Source organism: Papilio polytes, unplaced genomic scaffold (assembly GCF_000836215.1).
Source record: "Papilio polytes unplaced genomic scaffold, Ppol_1.0 DF824069.1, whole genome shotgun sequence".
In the NCBI taxonomy this organism is placed as follows: domain Eukaryota; kingdom Metazoa; phylum Arthropoda; class Insecta; order Lepidoptera; family Papilionidae; genus Papilio; species Papilio polytes.
In genome coordinates, this window is record NW_013525135.1 from 2624923 (window position 1) to 2652560 (window position 27638).

Below are 27638 nucleotides of genomic sequence, written 5' to 3' on the forward strand. Positions count from 1 at the left end.
CCATCTCAATCATTTTATCTACCACTCTCTCTCGAAACTTTTCCCTGCAGTCTTCCCTCTCAAGCAAATACCATTTAATTTTGGGCTGGGGTGTTAAACAGTATGTAATATAATGACAAATATTGAGGCAGTCAGCAGCGAGATGGCGGATTATCACTAACAGCTGTCTGGATAACTGCCAATTGTATTTTCGACGTAGTATCATTCCCAACATGTTTACCGACTTATTGGCATTCACCTTACGTTTACATTGTCAATTTGGCTAAAAAATATGTCCTCTTTTTTCTACGGTAACAAAAACCGTCATTTAAAAAGTCTGCCAAGGCGACAGGACGTTGCAAGCTCGACTGCAACTTGGCATAGCGTAGCGATCAGTAATGAATGGTGCATCTCTATACAATATATTTATGTGCGCTATATTTGTTTGTTTACCTTTCCAAGTACCGTTGGCAATAACATTGGGAAGTAATATTGTAGTAAATATACAGCTGGTAACAAATCTACGTTAATTAATAGAAGAGTTAGCGTTTTGGAATAAGCGACATCATAACAAAAATCTTCCAGGATATATAATTTAAATATATTTTTAAATATTACAGTGGTAGCTCAGAATGGTTATAAAAAGGTTTATTTAATAAACCACTGATGGGTAACACAAATCAATGCGCGGTCTATGTGCCTAATAAATGGATCTAAATGAATCAACTCCGGCGCATGAGAAGATTTTTATTATTTACGTAATTTCTGTTGTACAAAATGTTGTATTGTATTTGAAAAAAAAAATACTTCCTAAATAGAAATGTGCGAACACAGTTCGAAAGTTCTCGTTTTTTAAATCCACTCAAGATGCAGAAACGAGAACTAAGTTAATTTTAAGATATACATTTAGACAAGCTAATAAAGTTACGCAATACTTGCCTCCGTTTTAACTAATTCATTTGATTAATTAATAAGAACAATTATAACTATACTTCGAGGATTTCTTGAACTTTCTATAGTGTAAAATAAGCTTTTAGTAAAATGGGTATATTAGAGGAAGTCGAGAAATTGTGAAGCAAAAGATTAGCGCGGTATGGACACATGCGACGAGAGGATGAGGACATACAGGAAAGTATTAAGATTTAATGTGGATGGCTACAAAGGTAGAAGAATACCGAAGAGAGTGTGTATACATTGTGTGAAAGAGGATATGCTTACAAAAGGAATGGATTCACATGAGACGGCTGATAGAAATATATGGAAGAGAATTACATACTGTGCCGACTCTGCGCTGGGTCAAGGGCAAGTTGATGATGAGTAAAATAACATGAAAGCTTTTTTTACAGTCACATTGTTTATTGTATTGCGTGAAGCAACCTAATTATGCATCCTTAAAAACATGTAATGTTAAATTTTTCTATTATAAAATACGATTTCAAAGGGCCTATAAAAATTATAAACTATTGTAAGTATTCTGAAAAAGTTTTAACTGCGATCGATGCGTTCATTTTATTCACGATTATTTTACTTTGCTTTTATTGAAATAATCATAAGGACTTGAGCTAAAAGGGCTGATAAGTGTCAACAATCTTATCACTTGATTAATATTATCGACACTTAACATAGACTTTTCGCAGCCCAGTAATAATTCCGTCAAGTGTGCTTTAGTTTTAGCCATTGTGTATGATTACGTAGTATGTAATTATAAATAATATCGTAATTTTTAAAAAAATATAAAAAAAATCAAAGAAGGCTGTAAGACATTCCCAAAAAACTTTGGATTATATTCACAATGCTATGATCATGATAATTTATAGATTCATGTTGTTTTTGCTGGAAAATTAAAATGTTTTTTTTTTTTATGTCTACAGAATGATAATATGCCTATGTACTAACTTGAATTACATTTGTATTTATAAAACGAATTGTGTTTTATTGTTTTATACACTAAATTGAACCTAAGAAATTAGTCTTTTATCATGGAATTTTATTTTAATTCCCAGTTTTTAAACAAACTTTTCTCTCACTGGTCGAGGACTGTTATAAAAGTGGTTGAAAAACAAAAGTTCAGTTGCCTGCGAAAGTCCATCGCCTACAACCTGATATACTTTAGTAGCTTGATATGTATAGTTAGTATCACTCTCCTTTCTGGCTTCATACAAGAATAGATTTTAATCGTCACGTTATGAAGAAGGGACTTAAATATTTTATATCTCCCACTTTTAAAAAGACACCAAATTGCAAAATACGAAATAGTATAAAAACAGTAGAAGATTAGATACGACATGATGGTAACACAAGAAATGTCATTTTGAAATGACAGTTCTGGAGTGGTAATTATTATTACTCTAACAGATCGACTAATGGCCAAGCCTATTTTTCAATTTTAGTGTTTTTTGCATGTGTTTTTTACAATTATATTCCTGCTTTTAGATACTTTTCAATCATGGTTGTCAAAGTATACATAAGTGGTATTTCTGGTAACAAAGAGGTACGTTTAATATTAGAAAATTCCTGGGTACAACCGGGTGCCTTTCGTCTTTTTTATTAAACTGAGTCATATAACTTTTGTTTTCGATTACGTGATATCACTTTCTTTTAGGTAAAAAAAAGGCAACAGCGTGTCTTGATGATATTAGATTCTAAAAACATAAAATATGAGATCATTGACATAACTGAGCCTGGCAGGGAAGATGATAAAGACTTCATGCAAAACAATGCCAAATGCAACGGGGGCACTGTTAGCGACCCCAACCCGCGCTCGCCGCTTCCTCCACAACTCTTCAATGACCTAGAATACTGTGGGGTAAGTACAATTATAAGAAATTTATTTTAAATTCTTGTCCCATAAAAATTAATGTCAATGCAGCTTCTGACAATTTTATTTTCCGTTAACTTTCACTAGATAAGTGTATACCATACATTAATTCCTTTAAACAACAAACCCCTTAAATATTAGTTAATTTAGTCCTTATATGAAACCACGCCCTAATTAAAATTTCAAACTTGATTGTTGAATGAGTAGGGCTTGTTAAAATGAAGAAAATTAAAGGTGATTAACACCTTATGCATATACTTTTGACCTGAAGATGAGTATTTTATAGATTTTGTATTTTAGATTATAAATTTATTTGTATTCATTATATGCAGGTCATTTAATATTTTTTTAAATAACACCAATATTATTTAATATTATCAATATTGTCGTTCATCTTCATATATGTTTTCTTAAATTCCATAATAATGAAACAAATCTATATGATACAAAACAAAGAGAACAATAGATGGGCTTGGTATTGTAATGACTCCTAGATATACATATTTCAATCATATATGATACTACAATACTGTCACATAAACAATAGCTAAGCAGTTAGTTTTATCTATTGTTTTCATTCTACCTTTACAGTTTTGAATATATATGCAAAATATTTTTGTTAATGTTTAATTCATAATGATTTTTCCTTTTTAAATATAATGTTGCTCAAGAATACAAATCTTTACTTCTTGTGATTTAATTAGTTTGTAAATTGCTTTTTAAAGGTGTTCTATATAAATTACAGGACTATGACCAATTTGATTTGGCAAATGAAGTAGACACACTTGAGCAGTTCCTGAAACTGGAGCTTCCTCCTGAAGAGCCACCGCAGACTGAAAAGGTAAGAGCTTTAACATTTAGGTAGCATAGGAATCAGATTGAGCTGATAATTTATGCTTGTATGTAGCATTATTACTATTCAATTGCGGAATAGATAGTGAGTCATCAAGAATAAGAAACCCTATTTTGAATAATTTCAATATAACAGTTTTCAATTATTGTATAGCCAAAGTTAACTTTTACATATTTGTGATAATAGTATCTGTAAATTTTAAGGAAAATGCAGTGAATGGTGATGTTAGTGGAGGTAAAGTTGGCAAAGAATCAAAAGAGAACTCCCAAGAAAGGGAAACAGTTGTCTCCAATGAGACTGGGGAAAAGGAACCTTCACCCACTAAAGAGACAGCACCTAAAGCAGAGTCACCAGTGAGGGAGGCAACACCAACTAAAGAGGAAGCGGTTGAAGACAACACAGAACAAAATGAAGAAAATAATGAAGCAAAAGCAGAGTCACCCGCTAAAGAAACTACCCCAGAAAAAGAAAAATCACCACAGAGACAAAAGTCCATTGACAAAGAACCATCTCCAGTAAGAGAAGATGAAGAAAAAGCACAAAATTCTCATGAAACTGATGAGACGGTGAATGGTGCGGTGAGGTCTCGCGAACAATCCGAAGATATAGAAGTGGATGAGGAGCAAACAGGTAAAAGTGAAAGAAAAGTGGACGACCCGTCCATAGCTCTGATCCAGAGCGAGGCCGCCGCCGCCGCCGAGTAACAGACCTGCAACATTTATTTGCTTTTCAGCTCAAATCAGTATCCTCTAGCACTAAGCGAGCACTCATTAAACTCATTTTGTTATTTATATTGCATCATTCACTTCTTTGCAATAATTAGTCATTGTATATAATACAAAGAAGTATTTGTTGAGAATTAATGTTATGTGGCGATGTACATTTACGTCTGTCTATGAAGTGGCCTATTATCAAATTAACATTAGTCTATTAATGAAATTTTAATGAAGTTCGAGATTAAGAATTCTATTTAATAATTTTAACTGTCATTAAACGCTTTGTATTATTTAAAATATTAATACTTGATTTTATATTTTGCGAAATTTTTTATGTTGAAAGCGAGATGAATTTTGATGTATAAGTATACAAGTATTTTACTTTTGTAAGTTGGTTGCTTCTAAGAGTGCTCTACTGTATCATTGAAGACTATTTTTAATGACCATGACATTTTTTTAGGTCAATTATAGTTGTAACTAATTGATCTGAGGTGCTGTCACTATGTCACTATGTCACTACTGGCAACATTAGCTCAAACTCGGTAAAAATGAGCATTCTTATCAGTAAACTACGCTGCTTATTGTTTTGTATCAATTGATCTTTTTTTATCATTTATTAATATTACTATTAAAGACAGAATTTTTAACTAATTTTTTCATATGAATTATATAAAATGCCATATAATTTTAGTTCTTTTATTTCTCGACACCATCGCTTAAAGGATACAAGTGTAGCCTAGTCGCTAAACATTTCTTAACGGCAATATTTAGGTCATCATAGTACGGAGCGAGTCATGTAAAGCTTAGCAATAGCCATTATTGCCAAAAGCTAATTCACATTATAACGACATTAAATAAAATACATTAAATAATTTAGTGAGATTTTTTTTCTAGTTTTAAAATCAGGCCAAAATTTAAGTATTTTACACCACGATAAGGTTTGAGGACAAAGTATGTTCCTTAAACATATTTTGATTAATTTGAGAATTGTTCAAAGTTATTTAGCAATGACTTACAAGACAATAATTAAAAGCTTAGTTACTTTCGTAGAATAGTCAAGATATTTATATTCATAGTAAAATTGCTAAATAGTTCAAATAGTTTAGCAACATAACTAGTCAGTATAGTACAAAGCTTTGGTAATAAGTAGCTAATACTATTTGAATTTCTTTCAAAGATATACATTCGAAGGATAAAACATCTAACATTTGTGTTCGATGATATTTTGCAATGGATTTGACAAAAAGATATATGTATTATTTAAATATTAGGGAAAGAATCACTAATAAAGGTAGACAGTACCAAAATGAAAGGATTAAGCAAACAGCAAATGAAATAAAAGACTTTCTTACATAAATTTCGTACACACGGTACACACTAAGTAGTAAAATACTGGGACTAACAATATTCGGTTCCCTCGCAGATTACAAACCTAACCATTTTGTTCTGAGGTTCAGGGTAAGTAAATTTTTTTGTAATCTAGGAAATTATAATGATCAATATGAAACGTTTCGCTAAAAGGTCAAAGAGGTACAATAAAACCAAAATATAGGATAATGAGGTGATTAAAAAGTGACTAAATTTGCATTTTTAATTCAAGCATGTATAGTAAAAAAATTCCAAGTTGGCAAATTAGTAAAAAGAAATGTTTATCATAATCTAATCTCAATTATCTTGGAATATCTAAAACAATCGCTTATAAAGCAAGTATCCTTGAAATAGAAGAGAAGCAACAAACCATGCATCTAGCGGCGAAGACATTAAATTCCCATAAGTACAGTAATTTGGCTAATTCTGCAATCACAGTAAATACCTCGACAAAAACCTTACCGATTTAGCAATGTTTGTATAAATTGTTCAACGTAGTGAATACGACAGACACCACTTCTTTTATCCAGCGTTATTATAATCTCTGCAACAATCGTAAGAACTTGGATATGGAACTCCATAAATTAACAGAAAATGATCGACTTGTGTCGACATTATCAGCTGAAGCACAAAGTATTTCAAAACTATTTTCTGTGGGTTCCTGATATGTATAGTGATATATGTAAAGCTCGTACTTTTATAAAAAGAAACATCAACAAATTTTCCTCTAAGCAATGACGAAATTCGTATCCAAGAGGATTGTCGAATCAGTATTGGAGAAGTCTTGACAGTCGATTTTATTGGGTTTGTAACTTTGTGGTCTATTCTAAAATTGAATGGTTTAGTAAATTCATAATAAAAAACGTATTTGGCAACGACAAATAATTGATATTAGGATGTATGACTAGCGTGCTGCAGTAGTTGGGGCGGTGCGGGCGGTGCGGGCGGTGCGGGCGGTGCGGGCGCGGCGCGGTGGGCGGGGCGCGCGCTGTGCGGGCTGGGCGCGGCGTGCGCGCTGGCGGCGGCGCGCGACCTGCCCGCACTGACGCGCGCGCTGCAAGACTTCCTCGCACTCGCGTGGACGACGGAAAGAACACTCACAAATAAATAAGACTGAGTCTAAAGCATTAAACATGTTTATTTCCCACGATTATTTTGAGCAAATAAATTCTCTTAATAATTTATTACATATTTAACTTAACATAAACATGATATATAACATTTTATATAAAATCTATAATGGAAATGTAGTTCAGGTATCTAACTCACTTTAGTTACATTAGCTATGATGGTTAGCGCAAGTAGCCTCTACGACGTTCATATAGTCTTCTTGTGCGCGTGCGGCGCGTGCGCAGGCGGGGGCGGGGGCGGAGCGCCGCGCGTGGTGCGAGGCTCCGCGCGGGGGCCGGGCGCGGCGCGCAGCCGCAGCTCGGCCTCCGGAAGCTCCTCCAACATCGTCGCTTGTATATTTTTATCTAACGTCACTAACCGTTGCCGGGAATTCTTGTACTCCTCGATCAAACTGAGATTGCGTTTTATCCCGTCGACCAGTTTGACGACGGAGTACTCACCCATGGCGGCGCCCTCCTGCAGCTTGGAGCCGGCGATCTTGGCCATGGAGGAGGTCTTGACGTCGGTGACCAGCTGAAGCAGCCACTGGCGCAAGTTGTTCAGGATGGTCATGGGCCCCTCGTACTCGTTAGGCACGATGCCGTCCACTTCCGACTCGAAGAACGACAGCAGCGGAAACCATATTCTTGTCCTAGAAACGTTTATAATACATATTATTTTATAAAAATAATCTATATTATTTAGGGAAACAAATAAATTAAATAGTGGCCACACATTTAACATGAGTTATATGAACGACCTTAGTAAGCTGATTTGTATTATGATTAGAACACGCAACAAAGTATTATTTATGTGATCACATATATTTTTTGTAATTAACATATTTTATAGGCCACGATTTTATCGTCTCTAAGAAGTTAGTCCTTACGTAAAAGCATAATGCAAAAGTGTAAACATAAATATAAAAGAAACGAATTACGTAATATCCTTAGACATTATCGGCAGCAGTACGAGTTCATTAAATTAAAAGAAAAAAAAGCTAATTTATGTATGTAATATATTCCAACAACATTGTTAGTTTTTGTTCGGTTAGAAATAAGTAAAAGTTGATCTTACAAACAGCCTTTCACACTTCGTTCTCTTGATAAATATTTATATAATAATTATTACTTAACCAAATTAATTTTAATTTACTCTTAACATTAATTAGCGAATCGCTTAAATGAAGATTTTCACTTGCGCAAGTCGCGCAATTAACATCATTGAAGTAACACAATTAAACACTAATAAAATTTAATTAAACACACATTATGACTACCGAGACTCTATCTCCGTTAATGCTAAACTAAAAGACAATTTCTGATAACTTAATTTTTTTAATAACAATGAGTAAATTATGTGTCAACAAAACTTCGACATTTACTAACTTGATGAACAAAGAAATTGTACGGATCTGGAAATAACCAGCGTATGTTCACTCAACAACATATTTACGACCCATTGTATTAAATAAAAACAGCATAATCTTTTGTTGTAACGACTCAATGTTTATATTACTTGCGTGGATTTCATGTATGTAAATTGGTTAGGGTAAGCAAGTGTGAAAATTAAATTATAACGAACGCCTAGAAATGCAAAGTATTGTTGCATTATTGTTTACATCTGATTTTCATAGACACTATAAATTTCATAGTATACCTATGAATAGCGAAGAGAATGACCTCGGAGTCTTCTTACGTAAATCCGACATCTAAACTACAATGTCGTAGTGTAATACATTTTTAATTTCATAACGTTTTAGCGAAGATTATTTTGGTCTTGGCCTTGAATTAGTTGACGCAGGCTATTAGGTGCACCGTAATCGTTCATTAAAAACAAAACTTTACGACATGAGACGAGCGAGATACCTAGATTTATAGTATTTATAAAATAGAAAGGGATAACATACAACCAAACTTAAACATGAATTGGGTATATCATAATCTCCTTCATTATTTTGTTTAGACAGAGGACTTATAAGTATACAGTTTAAAAATAAAACGATATAAGCATTGGACCAGAAAGTCTCGGCTTAGTTGCAAGTTACAAAGCATTACCTAGACCTGAACAACGTATGTTCAAAGTTGCTTAAAAATAAAATATCGACATCTCACATCGCATGAGAAGTTCATAGTTCATTTTTCTTTTTAAAGTTATGGCACCTTGACAAATTTATAATTCGAATAGTCTTCATGTAAAAGTCGGAGCCACCTTGGCAATTGAATGAACAACGCAAAATTCGTCAAATACAAAAAGATAAAACTTACACGACTTCAATTGCATAAACCTTTTTATAAGTGGACTAGCTTTCGTCCGCGACTTCGTCCGCGTGAAATTAAAAAAATACTAAAGCGAGTAACCTATGTGTTCTTCCAGACTATCCTAAGTCTATACCAAATTTCATTGAGATCCGTTCAGCCGTTTAGGCTACAAGCTCTAACATACATCCATCTAAACTTTCGCATTTATAAAATTAGTAAGAAGTAAGATTCTAAATGTCTTCGGGCCACACCCATACACCGAAATTTTAATTAAATAATTATTTAGTTGCCGAAACTGGGAGTGAATGATATACAGGCTTAAAGTATTACAGCACGTCAAAAAGTAATCCATCAGATCATCCCAAACCCCTTGATAAGAAACTCCTCAATGACACTAAGGAAAGAATACAAATCGGCTGAGTAAATATCTGCGCTTTCTAGACGTCGCATACTCCGCGAAATCTACTTCCCCCTCCATCATTTCCTTATAAATAGACCGTGTGAAAGGGAGAGAACTTGAGAGAAAGTAGAGTGTTACCTGGAGGAGTCGTTCTGCATGAGAGCCTGGTTGTTGGAGAGGGTGTGGTAGTAGAGGAAGAGGCGCGAGGTGATGTAGAACGCGATGAACACGTCGATGGAGTAGTGTTCGTGTGCTGCGAGAATGAAGAATATCCCGAACATATTCATCACCCACGTCAGGATGTGCAGCAGGTACAGGCTGCGAGATGTGTCTGCAACGTTACGAAAACGTATTTTTTGTATATAGCTAGTACTAAAAACAAATACATGTACTTAAAAATTATTTTCTTTTATCAATCGTGTATACTTAATTAGTCACCTTCGTTGTCAACAACTTTATTTACTGACATTAGTCAGATTTTAAACTAAGCATTGTCTCTGCTAATTTTTCCAATGCCTTTTTTGGATGTTCACCAAATAATTATAAAATTGACTTGATATTGCGGATCTCAGGCGTCGCCAGAGTAGGTAAGTACTGTACTCTCCCCAGTCCTATAGAATCAAAATAGGTATAAAAACTCTTTTCAATAAGGTCGCCTAGATCATCGCCTGGCGACGCCCTGAGGGTGGTATTAATAGGTTAATAATATGTATTCAATTAGTATGTATACAAAGTATGCCAAGGATTAACACACAAAGAACAGTTTGGTGTCGCTCGATACATATTATCAGTATTTTATAAAACAAGTCTTTGTTTCTTGACGATGTGGTGACGTCAAATAAATTGCGTTGGACTTCTGACAATGTCGCATCAGGGTTGTCACATTGTTATACACGAGATTACAAGTGGACAAAAAATTCGTGCCATTTATTTACGTCATTCTAAAGTAGTGACCGAATATTATTACGATTTCAAGGATTTTTAGTATCGGATTGTAATATATAAGGTCTTCTAAAGTGTGTTCGGTGATTATAAAAACAAATATTGAATAAGAACCGAATTTAAATAAATTAACTCTCATCTTATGTATAAACGCATGAAAAAAATTATAATGACATCATACAATGCATGCACTAACATGCAAAACCTAACGCAAAATATTATCTATAGTCTATACTAGTATTATAACGAGGAAAAATTTGTACTTTTGTATATATTCAGGTAATAACTGGGCTGATGCTAACAATTCTTTTATAATTCGAAAGGTAATTTATCTGTAAGTAATATAGGACATGTTTTCATTAGATTTTTTTAATTTCATGCATACGAAGTCGCGAGCAACAGCTAGTAATATATAATAACTCTAACGGTATCAAGCCTATTTACGATAAAGTAGAGCAAATGTTAAACAAACTGCGCAACACTGTCCTCTTCCTTGTTGTTTATCTGACATATTCAATGTGTTAGATAAGCATTAGCAAAACTTATAACTACGCCTAAATTCTTAGCCGGATTTTAACGTTGCCGCGCCTAAAAGATAAATTGACGCACTTTAATAGCATTTACGAAATAGATATAAAACATAAATATTAGATAACTAGCCATTAAACTTTAAACTTCAATAGGAAATTGCTGACTGTTTCTCAAGAATTCATGAAATTAATGATTACTTTACAATTATTTTTTTTTACTAGCTTTCGCCCGCGACTCCATCCGCATGGTATAAAAAAAACAAAACCAAGTAGCCTATGTGTTCTTCCAGACTATCCTCTACATGTATGCCAAATTTCATTGAGATCGGTTTAGCAGTAGGCTACAAACTCTAACAAACATCCATCCATCTAAACTTCGCATTTATAATATTAGTAAGATATGGAAATATGTACAAAAAAATGGATTGAAATCCCAAATGCGAATCTAAAGGTCTGAAAAACTTTATTTCTTACTTACGTATAAATAACACATAAAATTACAAAACATAAAATAATTTAACTGCGACAATAGTGACTGGAAATTCACCGTAACAACACTAATGTTTTTCCTTTTTTATTAATAAACGCTATCACTATAACATATTTTTTTTATTATTCTCAAAGTCATGGTCTTAACCTGGTATCTTATTTCGATGATGTGAGATAAGACATCGTCTTGACCGCTTAAAACGCTCGTAAGCTTTCGCCCGCGACTCCGTCAGTATGGAATTAAAAAAAACAAAAGTGAGTAGCCCATGTGTTCTTTCAGACTATCCTCTACATCGATATTAAATTTCATCAAAATGCGTTCAGCCGTTTAGGCTACAAAATCTAACAAACATCCATCCATCTAAACTTTGGCATTTATAATATTAGTATAATTATAAATTACTCTGAGCCCTATATTACTGTATGTAAGAGTGTGCAAGCGTGGCATTGCAAGGAAAACATCTGTGATGTACAATTCGCACGAAGGTGATTTAAAAGTAAATTAAGGACACCAATATCTTTAATGACGTAGAACGAAGAAGATAGACTTTATTGCTATATGTAATCATATTAAAGTCACAACATTTCAATGTTTATACATATTGTACGTAAACATCGACTAAAACATTAGACTAAACTTTATGATCATTATCATAATATTATGTTGGTGTGAGTTAAATTACTATGTAAATATATAAATTATAATTCATATTTACATTAGTTTCCATCGATGTAGAAACATATAAAATAACTAGATAAATAAATAATGGACAAACGCATAATACAATGTAGTATGGCATAGGGTGTTGATTATCTCTCGTAACTAGAATAAGAATATTTCAGAGATAGCAGAGTTTGTTAGCTTAAAAAAACCTCTCAGCTTTTGAAAGTATTGAAAACAATAAATCAGTGATTAGTGATGTGACCATTGATTTTCGATATGTTTTAATTTTTAATAACATAGAAAAAACATTTGGTACCTAGCTTAGTTTATGTTCTTATTTTAATACTTTACTAATATAGAAGTATACAAACCCTTACAATAGCATTACGTGAATGTGAAATCCTATGACATATTTGTATCAGGGACTTTCCGTCATATTAGCCAGCAGGATGTTGGTAAACAGATATAAAGGAAAAACATGCAAAATCTAAAAGTTGCGTAATATTTAATTAAATAAAAACTAGTATAACGTGACTGAATTATTTTTTATATTATACCGATAGATAAAAAATTTTAAATATGCCTTTATTGCACGTGTATATGGATGAATATAACGATAAAAGGCTTCAGTATATGATGGAGTAAGATCGTGTGTATGGGGTTTAATTTAAAAATGCAGTGATTTTGGTAATGCCATATGTCCTTGGAAAGTGTTTTTATACACGTAAACTATATTTGTAAAATAAAAAAGTGATGATTATTTACTGATCAACACCAATTTGGAAGTCGTCAAGCTTCCGTAATCTTCTTTACGACATTACCATCAAAAAATGTTTGCAAAAAATGTACTGTTAGATCCAATCAATATATTTACATAAAAACATAAGAATTTACAAAAATTACTGATAAAACAAATAGTACTCACATTCAGTGATAAAAAAATTGAGTAGGGTCAAGGCGACAGTGTGGCCCGAGAACATGTAATCCCCGCAGGTGCGTACCCCGCGCACGGACATGCCCGCGCCGCTCCAGATGTCGTAGGCTTGCCGGAGCCGCCGCCCCCACACGGTGAGATCATCAGCGGGAGGGTAGAAGCGAGGCTCGCACTTCAAGTGGGACCCCGGCACGGAGAGCGACGTTATAAGCATTGTGAAGCAACGTAGTAGGAACACGGTCCCCGCCAGCGCGAAGAAACGCCGTAAAATTATAAACCTGATGATTTATAACTAACAATGTAATCTAATATTACTTTAGTAAATAAAAAACCTTATTATTTGATTGAATAAACATAAAAAATACCTATAACAAAGTTTTCAAGTTTACACTATACAATTACAGTGTTTTTTTTATTAAAGATTCAAGGTAGTAATAGCTAAGCTTCATATTGCAACCGACAAAGACTTGTCACATCAGATGTGTTTTATCACACATTTTGATAGAATAAATTTTTAAACAAATATATTGTGTATGGATATAACATAACAGAGTTCAATGAATCATTGAGGAAATAAAAATGATTATCATTGTATTGATATCAAAGGCCCGGGCAACAGTGACACATCAATCTTATCAATGTCTTTATAACATATAGCTTGTCTTTTAAAATGTTTTGCACACAAAAGTAAATATTATCAATTATTGAACTACTTAACAATACTGTGTAAAAACAAAAGAAATATGAACTAACACCATTGTTTTTTTAACTAAAAATTTAGTAAGATTATATTTTATAATTTAACTAGCTTTCGTGACTCCATTTGCGATGAATAAAAAAAAATTTAGTAGCCTATGTGTTCTTCCAGGATATTCCCTACATCTGTACTAAAAAACATCCATCCATCTAAACTTTCGCATTTATAATATTAGTATGAAGTATGATTAGAAATTTCTTTAACTGGGTCAGTTGGTTAGAGTCGGAAATTTATAGAGTTAAATTGAGGACAAAGATTTTATGGTATAATTCTAGTAAGTTATAACTTAAGTCATTGCATAATGGATTTAATAGAATTCACAATAACCTAGTTAATCATGAAAAACATCTAGTCAAGGTTCATATTATTTTCATTAATCATTTCTTTTGTTGGACTAAAAGAAAAATTTACCAAATAGTGATAATCATGACAACCTTAGGTATTGTTTTAATAACATCTACAGTTTGATATGGCATAAGTACTGTCAGGGAGAAATTTATTTTATAATTCCTTTGTACAACAAGCATAGAGCTAAAGGAGGTTAAAAGTTTACAATGGAACATATACCTAACAAGTATGTTTGGCTTTTGTTTACTTTAGTATTGAAATCCTTTTACCGTGAAAAAAAAAACTGGCTGTCGCCTAAACTAGATAGATATGTAGATGCTTTTAAAATTGTAATTTTTTTTTTAAACTTAGATCAATTAGCTTGACAATAGTAAATTATATTATAGAATTAAATATTCCAAATAGAACTGACCTATGTTTATGGAAGAAGAGAACAATGACCCATATTGCCATCAGCAGAGATCCAGTAATCTCACACATATCAAAAGCCCATGGTATGTGTGGCACATTGTCAAGGAAGAGGTCTGGCAGTGGAGGATATTTCTTCATGTCTGGCACCTTATCATGCACTATCACCATTACAACAGCGGTAACCCATGTCACCAGAAACACATAACCTGGAAAATGTATAACTTATATATTCATTTCCAGTTCTTCAGCAACATTATTGTGAAAAGTAAAATCAATAACATACACACCAAGAGCTATACAAGTTTTCCAAACTTCTGGTTTTAATTTGGAAGCTTTCACATCAGGAGTGAAATTTGAAATGCAATCTGTAGTTTTGCTATAAGAAATTTCATTCTGCAATTGATTGTGCAGGTTATAACTTAAATGAGACAAATTAGTTCCCAGGAAATTAATGTTTGTAGCCGGATTGTTAAACACAGGATCATCACACAGTCCCAGTTCGTACATGGAAATACGGTTTTTCTTTTGTAACTTTTTCACTAACAAAATAAACCTCTTCCTTTCACCAAGTTTAAGTTGGTCAAACGGATATTCATAAAAATCTCGATCAATAAATGAAAGAAGACACTTTCCATCAATATCCTGTGATCGACAAACGTCGATTATATGGCTGGAAAGTTTGTCCCTTTGTAATAAATCCAGTACTTCTTTGTTGTTCCATTTTATTACATCCACTTCCATATTTACGAAAAACCTTTGATTTTCACCTTGTACTACTTGATGGATCTTATTTAATAACACAAATATTTAAATAGAGTTATTATATGGGCAAGCTTATATGTACAACTGAATTGAAATAAATCAGACTGAAACATTGTTTATATGGTGTCACAAAATTTAATTTAGCGCACTATCAAAAGTACTCAGGCCAAGACATATACTATTCTGTCAAGCAAGACAGTGTTTTGTACACAAACGTCATAGTGATTCTTTTATGAAAATCAATCGCTGTAAGCGCTTAATTCCAGGGTCATGTTACTTAATTTTCTTTTCAGTGTTACCAGGAATTATATTTAATTATAATTGACATGAACTTAAAAGTGTTGCACGCTGACGTTTATACCATTATATCCTCTTTGGTTTTAACTTTTAGAAGAAAAAAATAAAGCCCTTGTTTTGATTTACAATAGGGAAAAACTTAATGTGGACTTTATTTAGAGTTATTACACAAAATCTCGGTAATAGATTAGCAGATAGAATTATTATGCATTAATAGACTATCGGATGTCGTTCGAACGATTCTCGAATGCATTGCGTTCACTTCACACGCTACTTAGTAGGATGGCTAGTGATGTGATGATGAGTGATTTTTTTTCACTCGAGTCACTCGGTACTGGTAACTTTCTCACTCGAATGCCACTCGAGTGAAGATAAGACTCGAGTAATGTTTATAGACGCGACTCACTCGGAATATAAAAATCAAGTGACCAAAATTTTAAAAACAACAAAACAATGTTAATTTAACATAAAGAAATCATTTTCGCATTAACGTAAAAGTTACTCAAAAAATCTATACAAAATGTGTAAAAATAGTATTTTCCTTTAAACTAAACCTGTCTACATAATCAAGAAACTTATATCAAGTATTAGTTGAAATTGTATAGTGTACTACTAATAAGTTCCAATCCATTTTAATTAATTCTAACAAGTCATTTTCATGAGATCCAAATATGAAGAGTTTTATTATGTTCTTACACAATTTGGATAATAAACATGCTTTAAAATTAACTTAAATGAAGCTTAAATAAATTCAACAAAAGAACAGAAATAGTGTATTTTTAAAAAGATAACAAATTTAACTGAAATTGCTGAAGTATTTCTTACTCCGCTTGGTATAAATCAACAAAGTGGTTACGAATCACTCGTAATTCGAGTCACTCGCAACTCGAGTTGTCAAAAATTTCACTCGAGGCCGAGTAAGTAAAAATCACTCGAGTTACTCGAGTCCATCACTAAGGATGGCTAAGCAAACACACCGAATAATTAATCGAAGCGACTGTAACGTCACCACTGCTTATGAATTTTTAATGGCGAATGACATAAATGACCATAAAAGCCAATAAAAGCTGTAAAAGATGCCATAGTGTTTGCCATATTAATTAGTGTAGCTATTTTGTAACCTACTAACGATTATTGTGGACGGGGTTATCCTCTGTGGATAAGAAATAAAGCAACCGGAAATGGTTTCAAATTACCATAAGTTTAGTTTTCCAATAAAATGTAATGTATTGTCTGTTTTTTTTTATGAAATAAAACAAAAATCCCTTTTATAACGTGTCATATACATTTATTAAGGATCGGGAAGTAGATGATTTGTTAGAATCTTAAGCAACAAGCAACCCAAGAATGTTATTTTTGTTACACGCAACCGAATAATCGTTTTCCTACTTAGGAATGATATATAACCAGACATTTAGATGATAGTGGCAATCAGATTAAAACACTTTTTTTATAAAACGATTTTAATAAGTACAACGAACATCATTGTAATCACATAATCATCGACGAGTAAACAAAACGCAAAAATCAACATTAATGGAATATTTTAAACAAAATAATTCTCGAGAAGCGCCATTAAGTTCTGAAGCATAAGCAAATAAAACGTAACATAATATCGTATAATCACTTAATATTAAAACTTTAAAAGACACATTTAAAAAAAGGAATGAGATAAATGTCATTTAATGACTAACGTAAATCTAATAATAAGTTGACGTAAAAATTGCAAAATAGCAACTAGTACTTGTAGTCGAATTTGATCTGCATCACGTACTTAGCTTTGACTTGAGCCACGTCGTACACGATGAACCTGGTTTTGGTGCTAAGGAAACTTTATAACAATAACTGAGGCAAACATACAACAATAACACATATATTTCACAAAAAATGTAAAATACAGGGTTAAATCATCTTGATGGAGGATCTGGACACACATAAGCGGTAAAACATCACTAATTTTACTTTTTACAAAAAAAAAAAACCCTTAAAAATATTACAGGGTGATCAAACAACCTGTTTTTTTTTATCACTGTATAGTCTTAACTTATGCGAACTTACTGGCCAGTTAAATTTGGCCTTTAAAACCAGTTTTTTTTTCTTTTAATTTTGAATTGAGAACATCTTCCTTTTGGAAGTCGGTTAAAAAGGATACTCGTTGTAGAGTAGCGCGCTGTTCTTTTCGGCGGGTACGGGCGGGCCGAGCGGCACCAGCGTGCCGTCGGGCAGCGTGCGCGCGCGCTCCGGGTCGGGCTGCGTGCGGCCCGCGCCCCACGTCGAGTGCTTGCCGCTCGGCAGCTTCGTCACGTACTGCGCTCCGCAGCACTTCATCCTGTACACAAAGCAATACTTTACACATATCTTACCACTATTAACACCATGAAGGTAAACTTAGAAGATATTATGGATATTTAACCGCGATTTCACCTACACAGAATAAGAAAACCTAGCAAGTTGCCTTTGTGCTTTCAGTTTTCTTATTTGCATCAAATTTCATCTGAATGGATAAAGTTGTTCTCAAGGTATCTACAGATATCTATCTATCTATCTATCTATCTATCTAAACATTTGCATTTAGAGTTAGTACGAAGTATGATGGTTTTATTCATATTTATTTACTTTAATATTATTAATAAAGCGTTTTTTTTTATTTTATTATTATAGTACCTATAAAGGTAAAGTAACTTACATATCTCCGAGCGCGACTTCGCAGAGCATAATGACACCGACGGGATTGGCCTTGCTGGTGCAGCAGTAGTTCGCGGATTTGGACACCATGTCCGCGAAGTAAATCCCCTTGCCGAACATGTAGCCCGTAACCGGCGCCTCGGGCGGCGCTATGCGCAGACCTGCACACGGAAATCGTATTCAATTTCATAATATAAGATTAATTAGATCTTCATTCATAACACCAGAGATATATAGGAATAAGCTGTTATGAAAATGACAATTTAACAATAAATACTTATTAAACAAGTGCTTATTACAATTAAATATTAATCATGTAACATTACAAAGCTGGTATTTTTAACGTGATAACGTCTTAGAAATGCTGCATGTAAAAGCATAAATTATTGTCATGTTCCGCACGGGGCGAGTGCGAGGGAGAACGCGCAGCAATTGATAGAGAGGCAAGATCGGCTTAAACGTTCGAATTAGGACGTTTTAAGCACATTTATTCTGCGTTAACTAACTAACCCTGTGATAGAATTCCAGCAAAGTTGGTGACCCGAGATCCATGCCACAGCAGACGTCTATTGTGCAGTTTCTTAAATGGCTTGAAGCGTTTCTCTTCACCGTTGCGAACCACTTTGAATGCCTTGGATTCAATTAAAGCAAGTTTTAAATTTTATAACTTTAATAATAAATAAAAGAGCACAACAAATAAAATAAAAAAAGTATAAAGAACAGTAAGGTTTACTTCTGTAAAAAATATAGTCTATATATATGTAGGCATTAACCAAGTAGTCCAACTTGGAAGTTATTAATACACTTTAAGGAAAACATAAGTATATACTAACCGATTCAATAATTAAATTGTACGAGGAATGTGTTTCGGCGTGTGTATTTCTCATGTACTCCAAGATGAGTTCGTATTCAGGTGATTTGACATCCAGCGGAGTGATCTCAGTCTTCAATTTTATATAGTGGGATTCTATCGCACTTCGTGAATTGTTATCATCATCATCATCATGTTCTGAAAAACGGAAATTATTCAAATTGTATAAAAAACACTTAAATATTAAATTTTAAAGAGAAACGAAAGGACACTATGAACATTGTTTTGACTTAAGGTTATTAACTATAACTGCATTTAGTTGTTTAATAGATTTTCTTAACATTGATTAAGTAAGAAACATCTACACTATCCTTAAGGGTTTAAGTAACTATAAAATTATCTAAGTACGGCAGTAAAGTATTTAAATTGGATGTATAACATACCAGTCTTAAGTAAATTGTAAGCAATTTCAATTTCAAGTAGATTATCCAGCATATCTGTTTTAGTTTTAATTGCTTCGGCGTTGTCTAACAATGGCGGATTGTCAGTGCCGAAGCTGTGAGGCACCAGCGTATAGAACCTGTAATAATTGCTCATTACACTAAAGCCATGAGTGATGTTAAAAAAAGTATATTGTCATACTATATCTATTCTCTTAATGGGCAAAAGGATGACAATATGGCTTAAAGAATGCAATAATGCTGGCTTGGTGCTTTAATCGCCTTTTTCATTATATCACTTTCTAATGTGCTTTTTAAGCGCCGATAGCCTAAAGGTTTGAGGAACGGACTAGCGATCTTGCGGTCGAGATTTTGAATCCCGCCATTGGACTATTGTCGTGACCATACCCTAGCACAAGCCTTGAGCTTAGTTGGAATGGTTAAATTAACATTATGATTATTAGTAAATTAACAAAAATCTACTAATATTTCTAAATAAAAAAAAATATAGTTAAGTGTATAATTAAAATTTTAAAATAGGTGTTATATTCATATATTCATATATGGTTATATGGCGAGTTATTCCTGGTCAAATTATTCACATGTCCACACAGTACACAGTAAGTTATTTACCTGTTGGTTGCGTCCACGATTTTATTTTCATTGGCTTTACCCTCGTTGATATGATTCAGCAGTTCTGATAATACATTGTATCCGGATTTTATTTGCTTCTTGGACAGTTTTCCTAAAGGCATTTTGTCCATATCAAGCTAAAGATAAAATGCAATAAAGTATTATTTGACATAGACTAAGTAATTTTTTAGTTAATTTGACATAAACACACAATTCTTTCCTATTAAATTAGTGTAGATATTTATACATTCGTATGTTATAGTTTTGAGTTTATTTTTACTCACTGATAGCTTTTCAATGGTGAAATAATATTGGAAATCGGCCCAGTAGTTTTTAGTTATTTGTAATACATACAAAATACAAAAATACAAATAATTCCTCTTTTTTTTTTTGTGACTGAGTTGTCACTGTTTGCCTTGAAGAGGCATTTACAGATTCACCGGGCTTGAGGTGGCCGAGCGCAGATGGCGCTTAGCCTAAACCTCTTTTATGAGTAACTAAGCTCGAGGGCTCCCTCAGGAGCCTCGGCTCGGGCCGTTACTTCGTTATTATTACCAGATTGGGTAATTCCTCTATATAACATAATTATAGATAACGTCATCGTAACATGATCAGTGTAACTTACTTCAAATTCCATCAGAGTTTGTTTCATGATGTGAATATCAAATATGTTTATGATAAGTTTTTGCACGGGGACAGGCAACTTGGAGTTGACTGTGTCTATTTCGAGCACAGTTGAAGTTGAGTCGTCGCCATAGTCCATGTCGATGGGGAAGTATGCACCAGGAATCTGTTGAAGGCATTTTATACATTTATCGTTTACTAGCTTTCGCCCGTGACTCCGTCCGCGTAAAATAAAAAACAAACAAAAGTAGCCTATGTGTTCTTCCAGACTATTCTCTGCATCTATACCAAATTTCATTGAAATCCGTTCAGCGGTTTAGGCTACAAACTCTAGCAAACATCCATCCATCCCTATAAACTTCCGCATTTATAATATTAGTATGAAGTATGATTGGTCTTCGCTCGCGACTCTACCCGAATGGAATTGAATAAAACTTAATTAAATAGCCTATATGTTCTTCCAAGCTGTTTTATTATTATTTGAGACAAGCTGTCACTAGTTACAACCAAGAACATAAGCAGTTTCGGTAAATTGTTCTGCATTGAAACTAACATACCTTTTTAAAATTATTTCTGGCGTCCCACGGATTTTGCGTCCTATCCATATACAAAGCTTCGAATTCGTTAATTGCATATTGCAGCGGCACATCCTCAAGCTTCTTCCCACCAATGGGGGTACCAATTCTACCCCATGACCTAAATAGCCAATACCTGAAATTTAAAAAAAAAATAAGCAGTCAGTAATTAAAAGTTCCACATATACATTAGATTGATAATTTATGTTAACACTAGCTGTTGCTCGCGACTTCGCCCGCGTGAAAATAAAAAATATAGTCTATGTTATTCACGTATGATAACGTAGCTTTTTAATGGTGAAATCGGCCACGCAGTTTTTGAGCTATTCTAATACATACCAAAATACAAATCTTTGTCTTTATAATAATATAGATAAAACTGAAGGTTTTGTATTTGCAATCATGGACGAGGTCATCGTAACGAATAACTACCGGAAACATATCCTAAAGGATGGTACGACTGACATTTGTCGGGCATGTCGTCGGCCCGGTGAATCTATTAGACATATCGTTTCCGGTTGTTCTCGCCTTGCGGACGGTGCATACTTGCATAGACATAACCAAGTGGCCAAGATTATCCATCAGCAACTTGTCCTTAAATATGCTCTTGTGGAATCTGAGGTACCATATTACCAATATCAGCCTTCACCAGTTCTGGAAAATAGCCGTATCACGCTCAACTGGCATCGATCTATTATTACAGACAGGACTATTGCTGCCAATAGGCCTGATATAGTAATAATAGGTCGGTCTAAGGTTGTGTAATGTTAGTCGATATCACTATCCCACATGACGTGAAAGCCGAAAATGAAAAATTATTAAAATATTTGGATTTGGCTCACAAGATTACCGCCATGTGGCGTATGAAATCGACTACCATTATTCCGATAGTCGTTTCGGTACACGGGCTGATAGGGAAGAGCTTCGAACAACATCTCAAGAAGCTCTCGCTAGACAGTTGGATTAAGGGCCCGATACAAAAGGCGGTTATTTTACAAACCGCAATAGTAAGGAGATTCCTGTCTCTGCAGCCCTGACCACTGGTTGCTTGAGTCATCGGATTCCGCAGCCGGTGGAGTTCTATTTTTTTTATATAATATGTTTTATGTTATTTCTTATATATATAAAAAATCATGTAAAATATATTATATGTAAAAATAAGTAATTAAACATATATGGTATAAATATATTATAGATAAAAACTACTAAAGCTCTTATAATTTTAGACATCGTATAGTTACTGACATTTTCAGTCGTTAATTGGTCACTAAATGAGATCCAATTAGAATAGGGAATCAAAACCGGGGAACATTAGTTCAAGGTGAGAATTCACATACTTCTTCCTTTTATCGCTTTCAAGGATCTGTAATTTGTAATAGGAGTTTTTCTGCTCGACAACATCTGTCTTGGAGAGGACGACGCTGTACTTGGTGCCGGCCGCGTCTTTGTACACGTGCGCTTCGTCCTCCAAACCGGAATCTGGATCGACAGCGATACCACCTGAAATATTTTTTATTTTTATTTCTATATCACTATGTCTAGTAGAATATTCAGCAAGTAAGATAATGTGAGTCTAGGACTTAAACTCAATATTACACTAAGTACCTTTAACTTTCAGTTTTGCGATTCCAGATTTTGATTTTACATATTGACTTCCTGATTTTTGTATCGACTTTCCATCGAGTACGTCTTGCGGTATGCGTTTACTTGGCTGCATAAAAAAAATACAAAAATTAAAAATCAAATAGATTTTAACAAATTAATATTGTTTTTTTATGAACAAACGAAGGAAAAGAAAAGGAAATATACTTGCAACGGAAACATATCTATACTAATATTATAATATAAAGAGGAAAGATTTGAAACTAAAAAATGACTGGGCCAATTTCAAAAATTATTTCACCATTAAAAGCTATGTTATCACTGAGTAGTATAGGTATGTTTTTTACTATTTTTTAATTCGACATGAATGATGTCACGAGAAACAGTTAGTTAGTAATAATTCGAAATTCTCAATGATCATTTATACTTACATCAGTTCCCCAATCGGCGATATTATTTTCTCTTATTAGTCGTAGACTCTCCGATACTGTGCCTTCTTTGGGGTCAATTAAATCAAGGAATGTTTCTTCCACTACCTAGAAATGATAACGAAATTGATAAATTTTATTAATACACTGATAGGAAAGTTAACATCTTGTGAAGTACTATTCAATATTTTTACCTCAATATCTTTTTCGCGTAATTCTTCCATTCTTGCCGACATTTTCTTTATTTCATTCTTAGAGGACACCGCTGCCGCCGTGGTGTCCGTTATCTTCGACACAACGAGACCTCCTAGCTTCAGTATACGATTCTTGACTTCCTCTTTAGACGATTTGAATTTCCCTAACAGGAAAAATTGAAGATTCTTCAAAGGAGCAACTGGTTTTGGTTTCGTGTCCCTAAAGGCAAAATGGTATATGTAAAAACAATTATACAACAATACCAATATTAAAATGGTAAAAACGGAGAAGGAAAAGTATGCGATGAATGCATATATTGTATTGTTATGAAGTACGAAAACACTTACTCCATTGGCTCTTCCTTTTTAACTGTAGAAGTAGGTGGAGGTTCACTTTCAAATATCCGTGTTGTCACTTTAGGCTTATATTTTACGAAAGCGGAATGTTTTTTGAACTCTGATGGCACAATCATTTTCTTTTTCTTTGGATCCTTGGTTTTGTAAGCGCATTTCGACCACTCATTCATGTTTCCTTAAAAAATAACAAACACCAATTTTATCAAATCAGCCTGGTTATTTTATTATTATATTTTTAAGTTATGTTGACTGTCTGGCTGGCTTTTATATATAAATAAAATAAAATAAACATATTTTTATATACATAGTAATATAAAATACTTGTACAATAATAAAACATACTTAAATAATAAAATATATAAATAATACTACTTAATAAATAATACTTATTTAAGTTTTAAATCACGATTTTTAAGCATTATTTACAAGCTGGAGGCCGAGAAAGAAAAGTAGTGTAACGACAACATATTTGGTTTTGTACAAAAAATAACTACCTGTACATTTGTAGTAGAAAGTGTCGAGTACTAACTGGCCATTCTTGCATTCAGGACACGGTTCAGGTACACCAAACGCCATGCAGTCAGCTAAATGATTCAAGCACTGGTAACAAAAAGTAATGTAAAAAACGCATTATTAATACTACATTACAATGATGCCTGTTACCCAGATTAGTAGGCAGAGACCATGGAATACCATTTGAGCCTATTTTGATACACAAGTATTTTTGTTTATATTTATATAAATTTATATTTTGTATAAATTTATGAAAATCTATTTAAAAACAATATTATACTAATTTTATAGTATTCAAGTTTGATCTTGGTTTACTTATTTGGTTATATATGAGTATTAAATTATACCTCATTGCGCCCCGAAGGTATGTCCTGATAGTTGGCTTGTAGGAGTTCATGAAGCTCATTTTTAGTGAACTTATTTAATGCATCTATTGACTTATCATATAGCTTGCTCTGCTTCACTAGCTGCTTCTTAAGCTCAGCTTCTGCTTTCACATCTTCTTCTTCTTTTGGTTCTTTTTTTATCTTCTTTATTGGCACTTCATCACCTTCCGAACTCCTAAAAAAGAACAGTTTTTTGTAGTGAATCATTATGTTTAGTTTTTTAAGATTCACATATCACAAAAAAATACAGTGCATTAATTTATAATTATATCTGCAGGGTTTGTTTCCACTCGTTAACATTTTATGAGGTGATGGACAGAATACTGATACCAATCTTAAACATTTTACTTCGTAAGTGAATCAATCTGTCAGTTGTCAAAATTTGTATTGAATCTGGACTTTAAGTGTGGCATTATTATTTAAAATATTTTATTTAAATTTTGTTTCAGTATTTGACTGTAAGATAATCACAAATTGTTTTGGTCAAATAACAAAAAAATAGTTACATACTTGATTTCTTGTTTAACAATATCTTGATCCTCCTTTTTAAGTGATTGAAAACCAGGCAGTTCTTCTCCACCTCCAAGAAAATTTAATTCAATCTTTTTTTCAGCAAAACATTTAAGATGATGCCACAAAGGATGATCCCCATACTTTGGATCATAATCAATTTTGGCAACTCTGATTTCATCCTAAAAAAATTTATAATAATGTAAATAATTGTCTAAAAATCATCACATTTTTCTCTTCTCACACATTCTTTCTTAATTCCATTGATGGAAATATTGGTTTTATTTCATGCCAACAATTTTAAGTATGTGTCTCTCACATCTAGATTAAATAAAAACATTTGAAATAACCCACCTTACATATTTTTATATCACAATGTCTACAAGTAGCTCTACTTGATTTGGAATACTCTACAGTATATGGCATGGCTCCATTCTTTTTCGCTTTCCCTCTTTTAGTACCCTTGTCTTCACCTAAAACATATATTTTCATCAGAATACATAATTTTAAAACCATTGTTGACTAAATTAACTATTGCATCACTTCCAGGATGAATACAAACCAGTTAACAAATCACTCTTCTAATCAATTTTAAGATAGCAATAAAACATGTTCCAAATGTTAATCTCCATTTCAGTCAATAAATTACTTTAATGGGATTTTCATTGTTACAGATAGAAAAGATTTAAGCAAGTTAAAAAGCTTGTTTTTAATTTTTTTTTCCTTTAATTTCATTTTTTTCAGTATTTTTATTTTGATATTTACTATAGCATAGTTCAATGGGATTGCATATAAACCAAACAAGATACACTTTGAAACAAATCAAACAAGCCGAAGCTAGATGGGGTTGTGTCATTTAATTATGTAGTTTCTAAAGCTACCTTCCAGTTCCATCATCAGATCAGCTACAGAGCTTGAGATGCTAGAGGCATAGGTCATAGTAAGATTGAACTGTCATCCGATTTATACATGCATACAAAATTTTAATTGCAAGATAGACAGATAATAGACAGGCAAAAGAAAATATTTTTATTGCTAAAAATATTTTCTTTATTTTTAATAATTGCTCTTTTTTTGTTTGCGATTTATAATTGTGAGCTAATGAAGTTTGCTGTGGACAGCTCATTTTAAATATATAATTAAACAAGATATATACCACTAATTTTCTTCTTAATTGTTTCTTGATCTTCATGTTTGATTTTGTTAAAATTTGCAATCTCACTTATAGCTGTAGGGGGTTTCTTTGAGAAGATGCAGTCTAAATGATGCCAATTAGGCTGTTTGCCATCATGAAATGGGGACTGGAAATTATGAAAATTGCACAATATATTTAAATTATAAAGGCCCATTTATAGTATATCATTATAATAAACATTGCCAAAACTAAGTAGAGGAAAGCAACAAAATAATGTCTATCCTCCAAGTAGGGAAATTAATGAAACTTAAAGAGATTTCAATGTAACATGGATATGCACTTCCTTATTAAATTAACCTTACTTTTCAATTATACTTGAATGGAGTCCAAACCATGTAAGTGGTGTAATAAAACATCATCCACACTCAGTTCCATAAATATCATAATATTGTATTAATAATATACCAACCTGCACCATCAAAGCGATTCGAATTATTCCCTGATCAATTGTTTGCTTGCAGAATTTACATGATGCTCTCGAGGATTTAGCGTATTCAACGCTATACGGTAAATCCGTCATTTTGTTTTTATTTTTATCTACGATGTGTCAACAAATCCGTAATATCCTACAACAAATACAACGCATCTTAATACACAACAATACTAAACAAAAGCAAAGAGTATATATATAGAGTATAGTATATAGTATAGTATATAGAGTGCTGAAGTGGAAAGAAAGACAATGTTTCCAATTTACAATACTAAGATTTTTATGCTGTACGAATTCTAAATGCGTAATACGTATATACGTATGTAATATATTATATGTATTTGTATATGGTTTGAAATGAAATTGACAGTGGCGGTTATTTCTTTCGTACTATTTAACCGAAGATAGTATGAAATTAAGGTACAAGCTGCAGCTGTCCTCCCACGATTTGGTCGGCTTATGACTTATAGGAACAATTTTCAAATGTTTTCGCAAATCTGAAACTCACTCTTACTTTTTCAACAACTATCTATTTATTTCTTTTCTCGCCGTACCGCATGACAGATTCAGATGACAATTCCAAATGACAATAGTCAATAGTGTCAGTATGGCAGTT

The 27638-nt window shown here is 33.1% G+C and overlaps 4 protein-coding genes across 8 annotated transcripts in view; 2 read left to right on the forward strand and 2 right to left on the reverse strand.

Moving 5' to 3' along the window:
- Positions 1-272, forward strand: part of LOC106100154 — a 52851-nt gene extending 52579 nt beyond the window's left edge. For both annotated transcript variants that reach the window (XM_013278902.1, XM_013278903.1), the window contains exon 15: positions 102-272. The gene's annotated coding sequence lies outside the window, so the exon portion shown is untranslated. The remainder of the gene's footprint in view (positions 1-101) is intronic.
- Positions 273-2302: 2030 nt separating this feature from the next.
- LOC106100156 (SH3 domain-binding glutamic acid-rich protein homolog) lies at positions 2303-5144 on the forward strand. Of its 2 annotated transcripts, none has more exons than XM_013278907.1 (4): positions 2303-2473; positions 2584-2785; positions 3543-3638; positions 3854-5144. In XM_013278907.1, exons 2-4 carry the CDS (start codon positions 2609-2611, stop codon positions 4352-4354), a joined length of 774 nt encoding a protein of 257 aa, XP_013134361.1. In that variant the 5' UTR covers positions 2303-2473; positions 2584-2608; the 3' UTR covers positions 4355-5144. The 2 variants fall into 2 exon arrangements, with proteins under 2 accessions (XP_013134361.1, XP_013134360.1); XM_013278906.1 differs by having other exon boundaries at positions 2303-2470; positions 2582-2785; positions 3854-5143.
- Positions 5145-6852: 1708 nt separating this feature from the next.
- Positions 6853-15580, reverse strand: LOC106100210 (sphingomyelin synthase-related 1-like). The gene is made up of 5 exons (XM_013278986.1): positions 14868-15580; positions 14582-14786; positions 13056-13342; positions 9644-9836; positions 6853-7496 (listed from the first exon to the last, which is right to left on the reverse strand). The coding sequence occupies exons 1-5, from the start codon at positions 15319-15321 to the stop codon at positions 7052-7054; spliced, it is 1584 nt and encodes a 527-aa protein (XP_013134440.1). The 5' UTR covers positions 15322-15580; the 3' UTR covers positions 6853-7051.
- A 1542-nt stretch (positions 15581-17122) lies between these two features.
- LOC106100187 (poly [ADP-ribose] polymerase-like) lies at positions 17123-27610 on the reverse strand. 3 transcript variants are annotated; one of them, XM_013278948.1, is made up of 21 exons: positions 27537-27610; positions 27002-27158; positions 26554-26698; positions 25752-25870; positions 25398-25579; positions 24849-25062; positions 24483-24588; positions 23980-24163; positions 23632-23851; positions 23441-23545; positions 23013-23118; positions 22745-22907; positions 21390-21543; positions 20834-20998; positions 20209-20345; positions 19579-19715; positions 19158-19333; positions 18835-18955; positions 18326-18485; positions 17792-17968; positions 17123-17449 (listed from the first exon to the last, which is right to left on the reverse strand). In XM_013278948.1, the coding sequence occupies exons 2-21, from the start codon at positions 27110-27112 to the stop codon at positions 17377-17379; spliced, it is 2955 nt and encodes a 984-aa protein (XP_013134402.1). In that variant the 5' UTR covers positions 27113-27158; positions 27537-27610; the 3' UTR covers positions 17123-17376. The 3 variants fall into 3 exon arrangements, with proteins under 3 accessions (XP_013134402.1, XP_013134401.1, XP_013134403.1); XM_013278947.1 differs by having other exon boundaries at positions 27531-27607; XM_013278949.1 differs by lacking the exon at positions 27537-27610 and adding an exon at positions 27414-27505.
- Positions 27611-27638: the final 28 nt, after the last annotated feature.

Coding starts and splice junctions, on each gene's coding strand:
- LOC106100156 (XM_013278906.1), top strand. CDS start 2,426: ATGGTTGTCAAAGTATACATAAGTGGTATTTCTGGTAACAAAGAG. Junction 2,471..2,581: donor GTATTTCTGGTAACAAAGAG/GTACGTTTAATA, acceptor ACTTTCTTTTAG/GTAAAAAAAAGGCAACAGCG. Junction 2,786..3,542: donor ATGACCTAGAATACTGTGGG/GTAAGTACAATT, acceptor TATAAATTACAG/GACTATGACCAATTTGATTT.
- LOC106100210 (XM_013278986.1), bottom strand. CDS start 15,321: ATGGAAGTGGATGTAATAAAATGGAACAACAAAGAAGTACTGGATTTA. Junction 9,837..13,055: donor CAATTTTTTTATCACTGAAT/GTGAGTACTATT, acceptor GTAACGTTGCAG/ACACATCTCGCAGCCTGTAC. Junction 7,497..9,643: donor ATGCAGAACGACTCCTCCAG/GTAACACTCTAC, acceptor AAACGTTTCTAG/GACAAGAATATGGTTTCCGC.
- LOC106100187 (XM_013278948.1), bottom strand. CDS start 27,112: ATGACGGATTTACCGTATAGCGTTGAATACGCTAAATCCTCGAGAGCA. Junction 23,119..23,440: donor TCGCCGATTGGGGAACTGAT/GTAAGTATAAAT, acceptor TTTTTTATGCAG/CCAAGTAAACGCATACCGCA. Junction 18,956..19,157: donor ACAATTTAATTATTGAATCG/GTTAGTATATAC, acceptor ATTGAATCCAAG/GCATTCAAAGTGGTTCGCAA.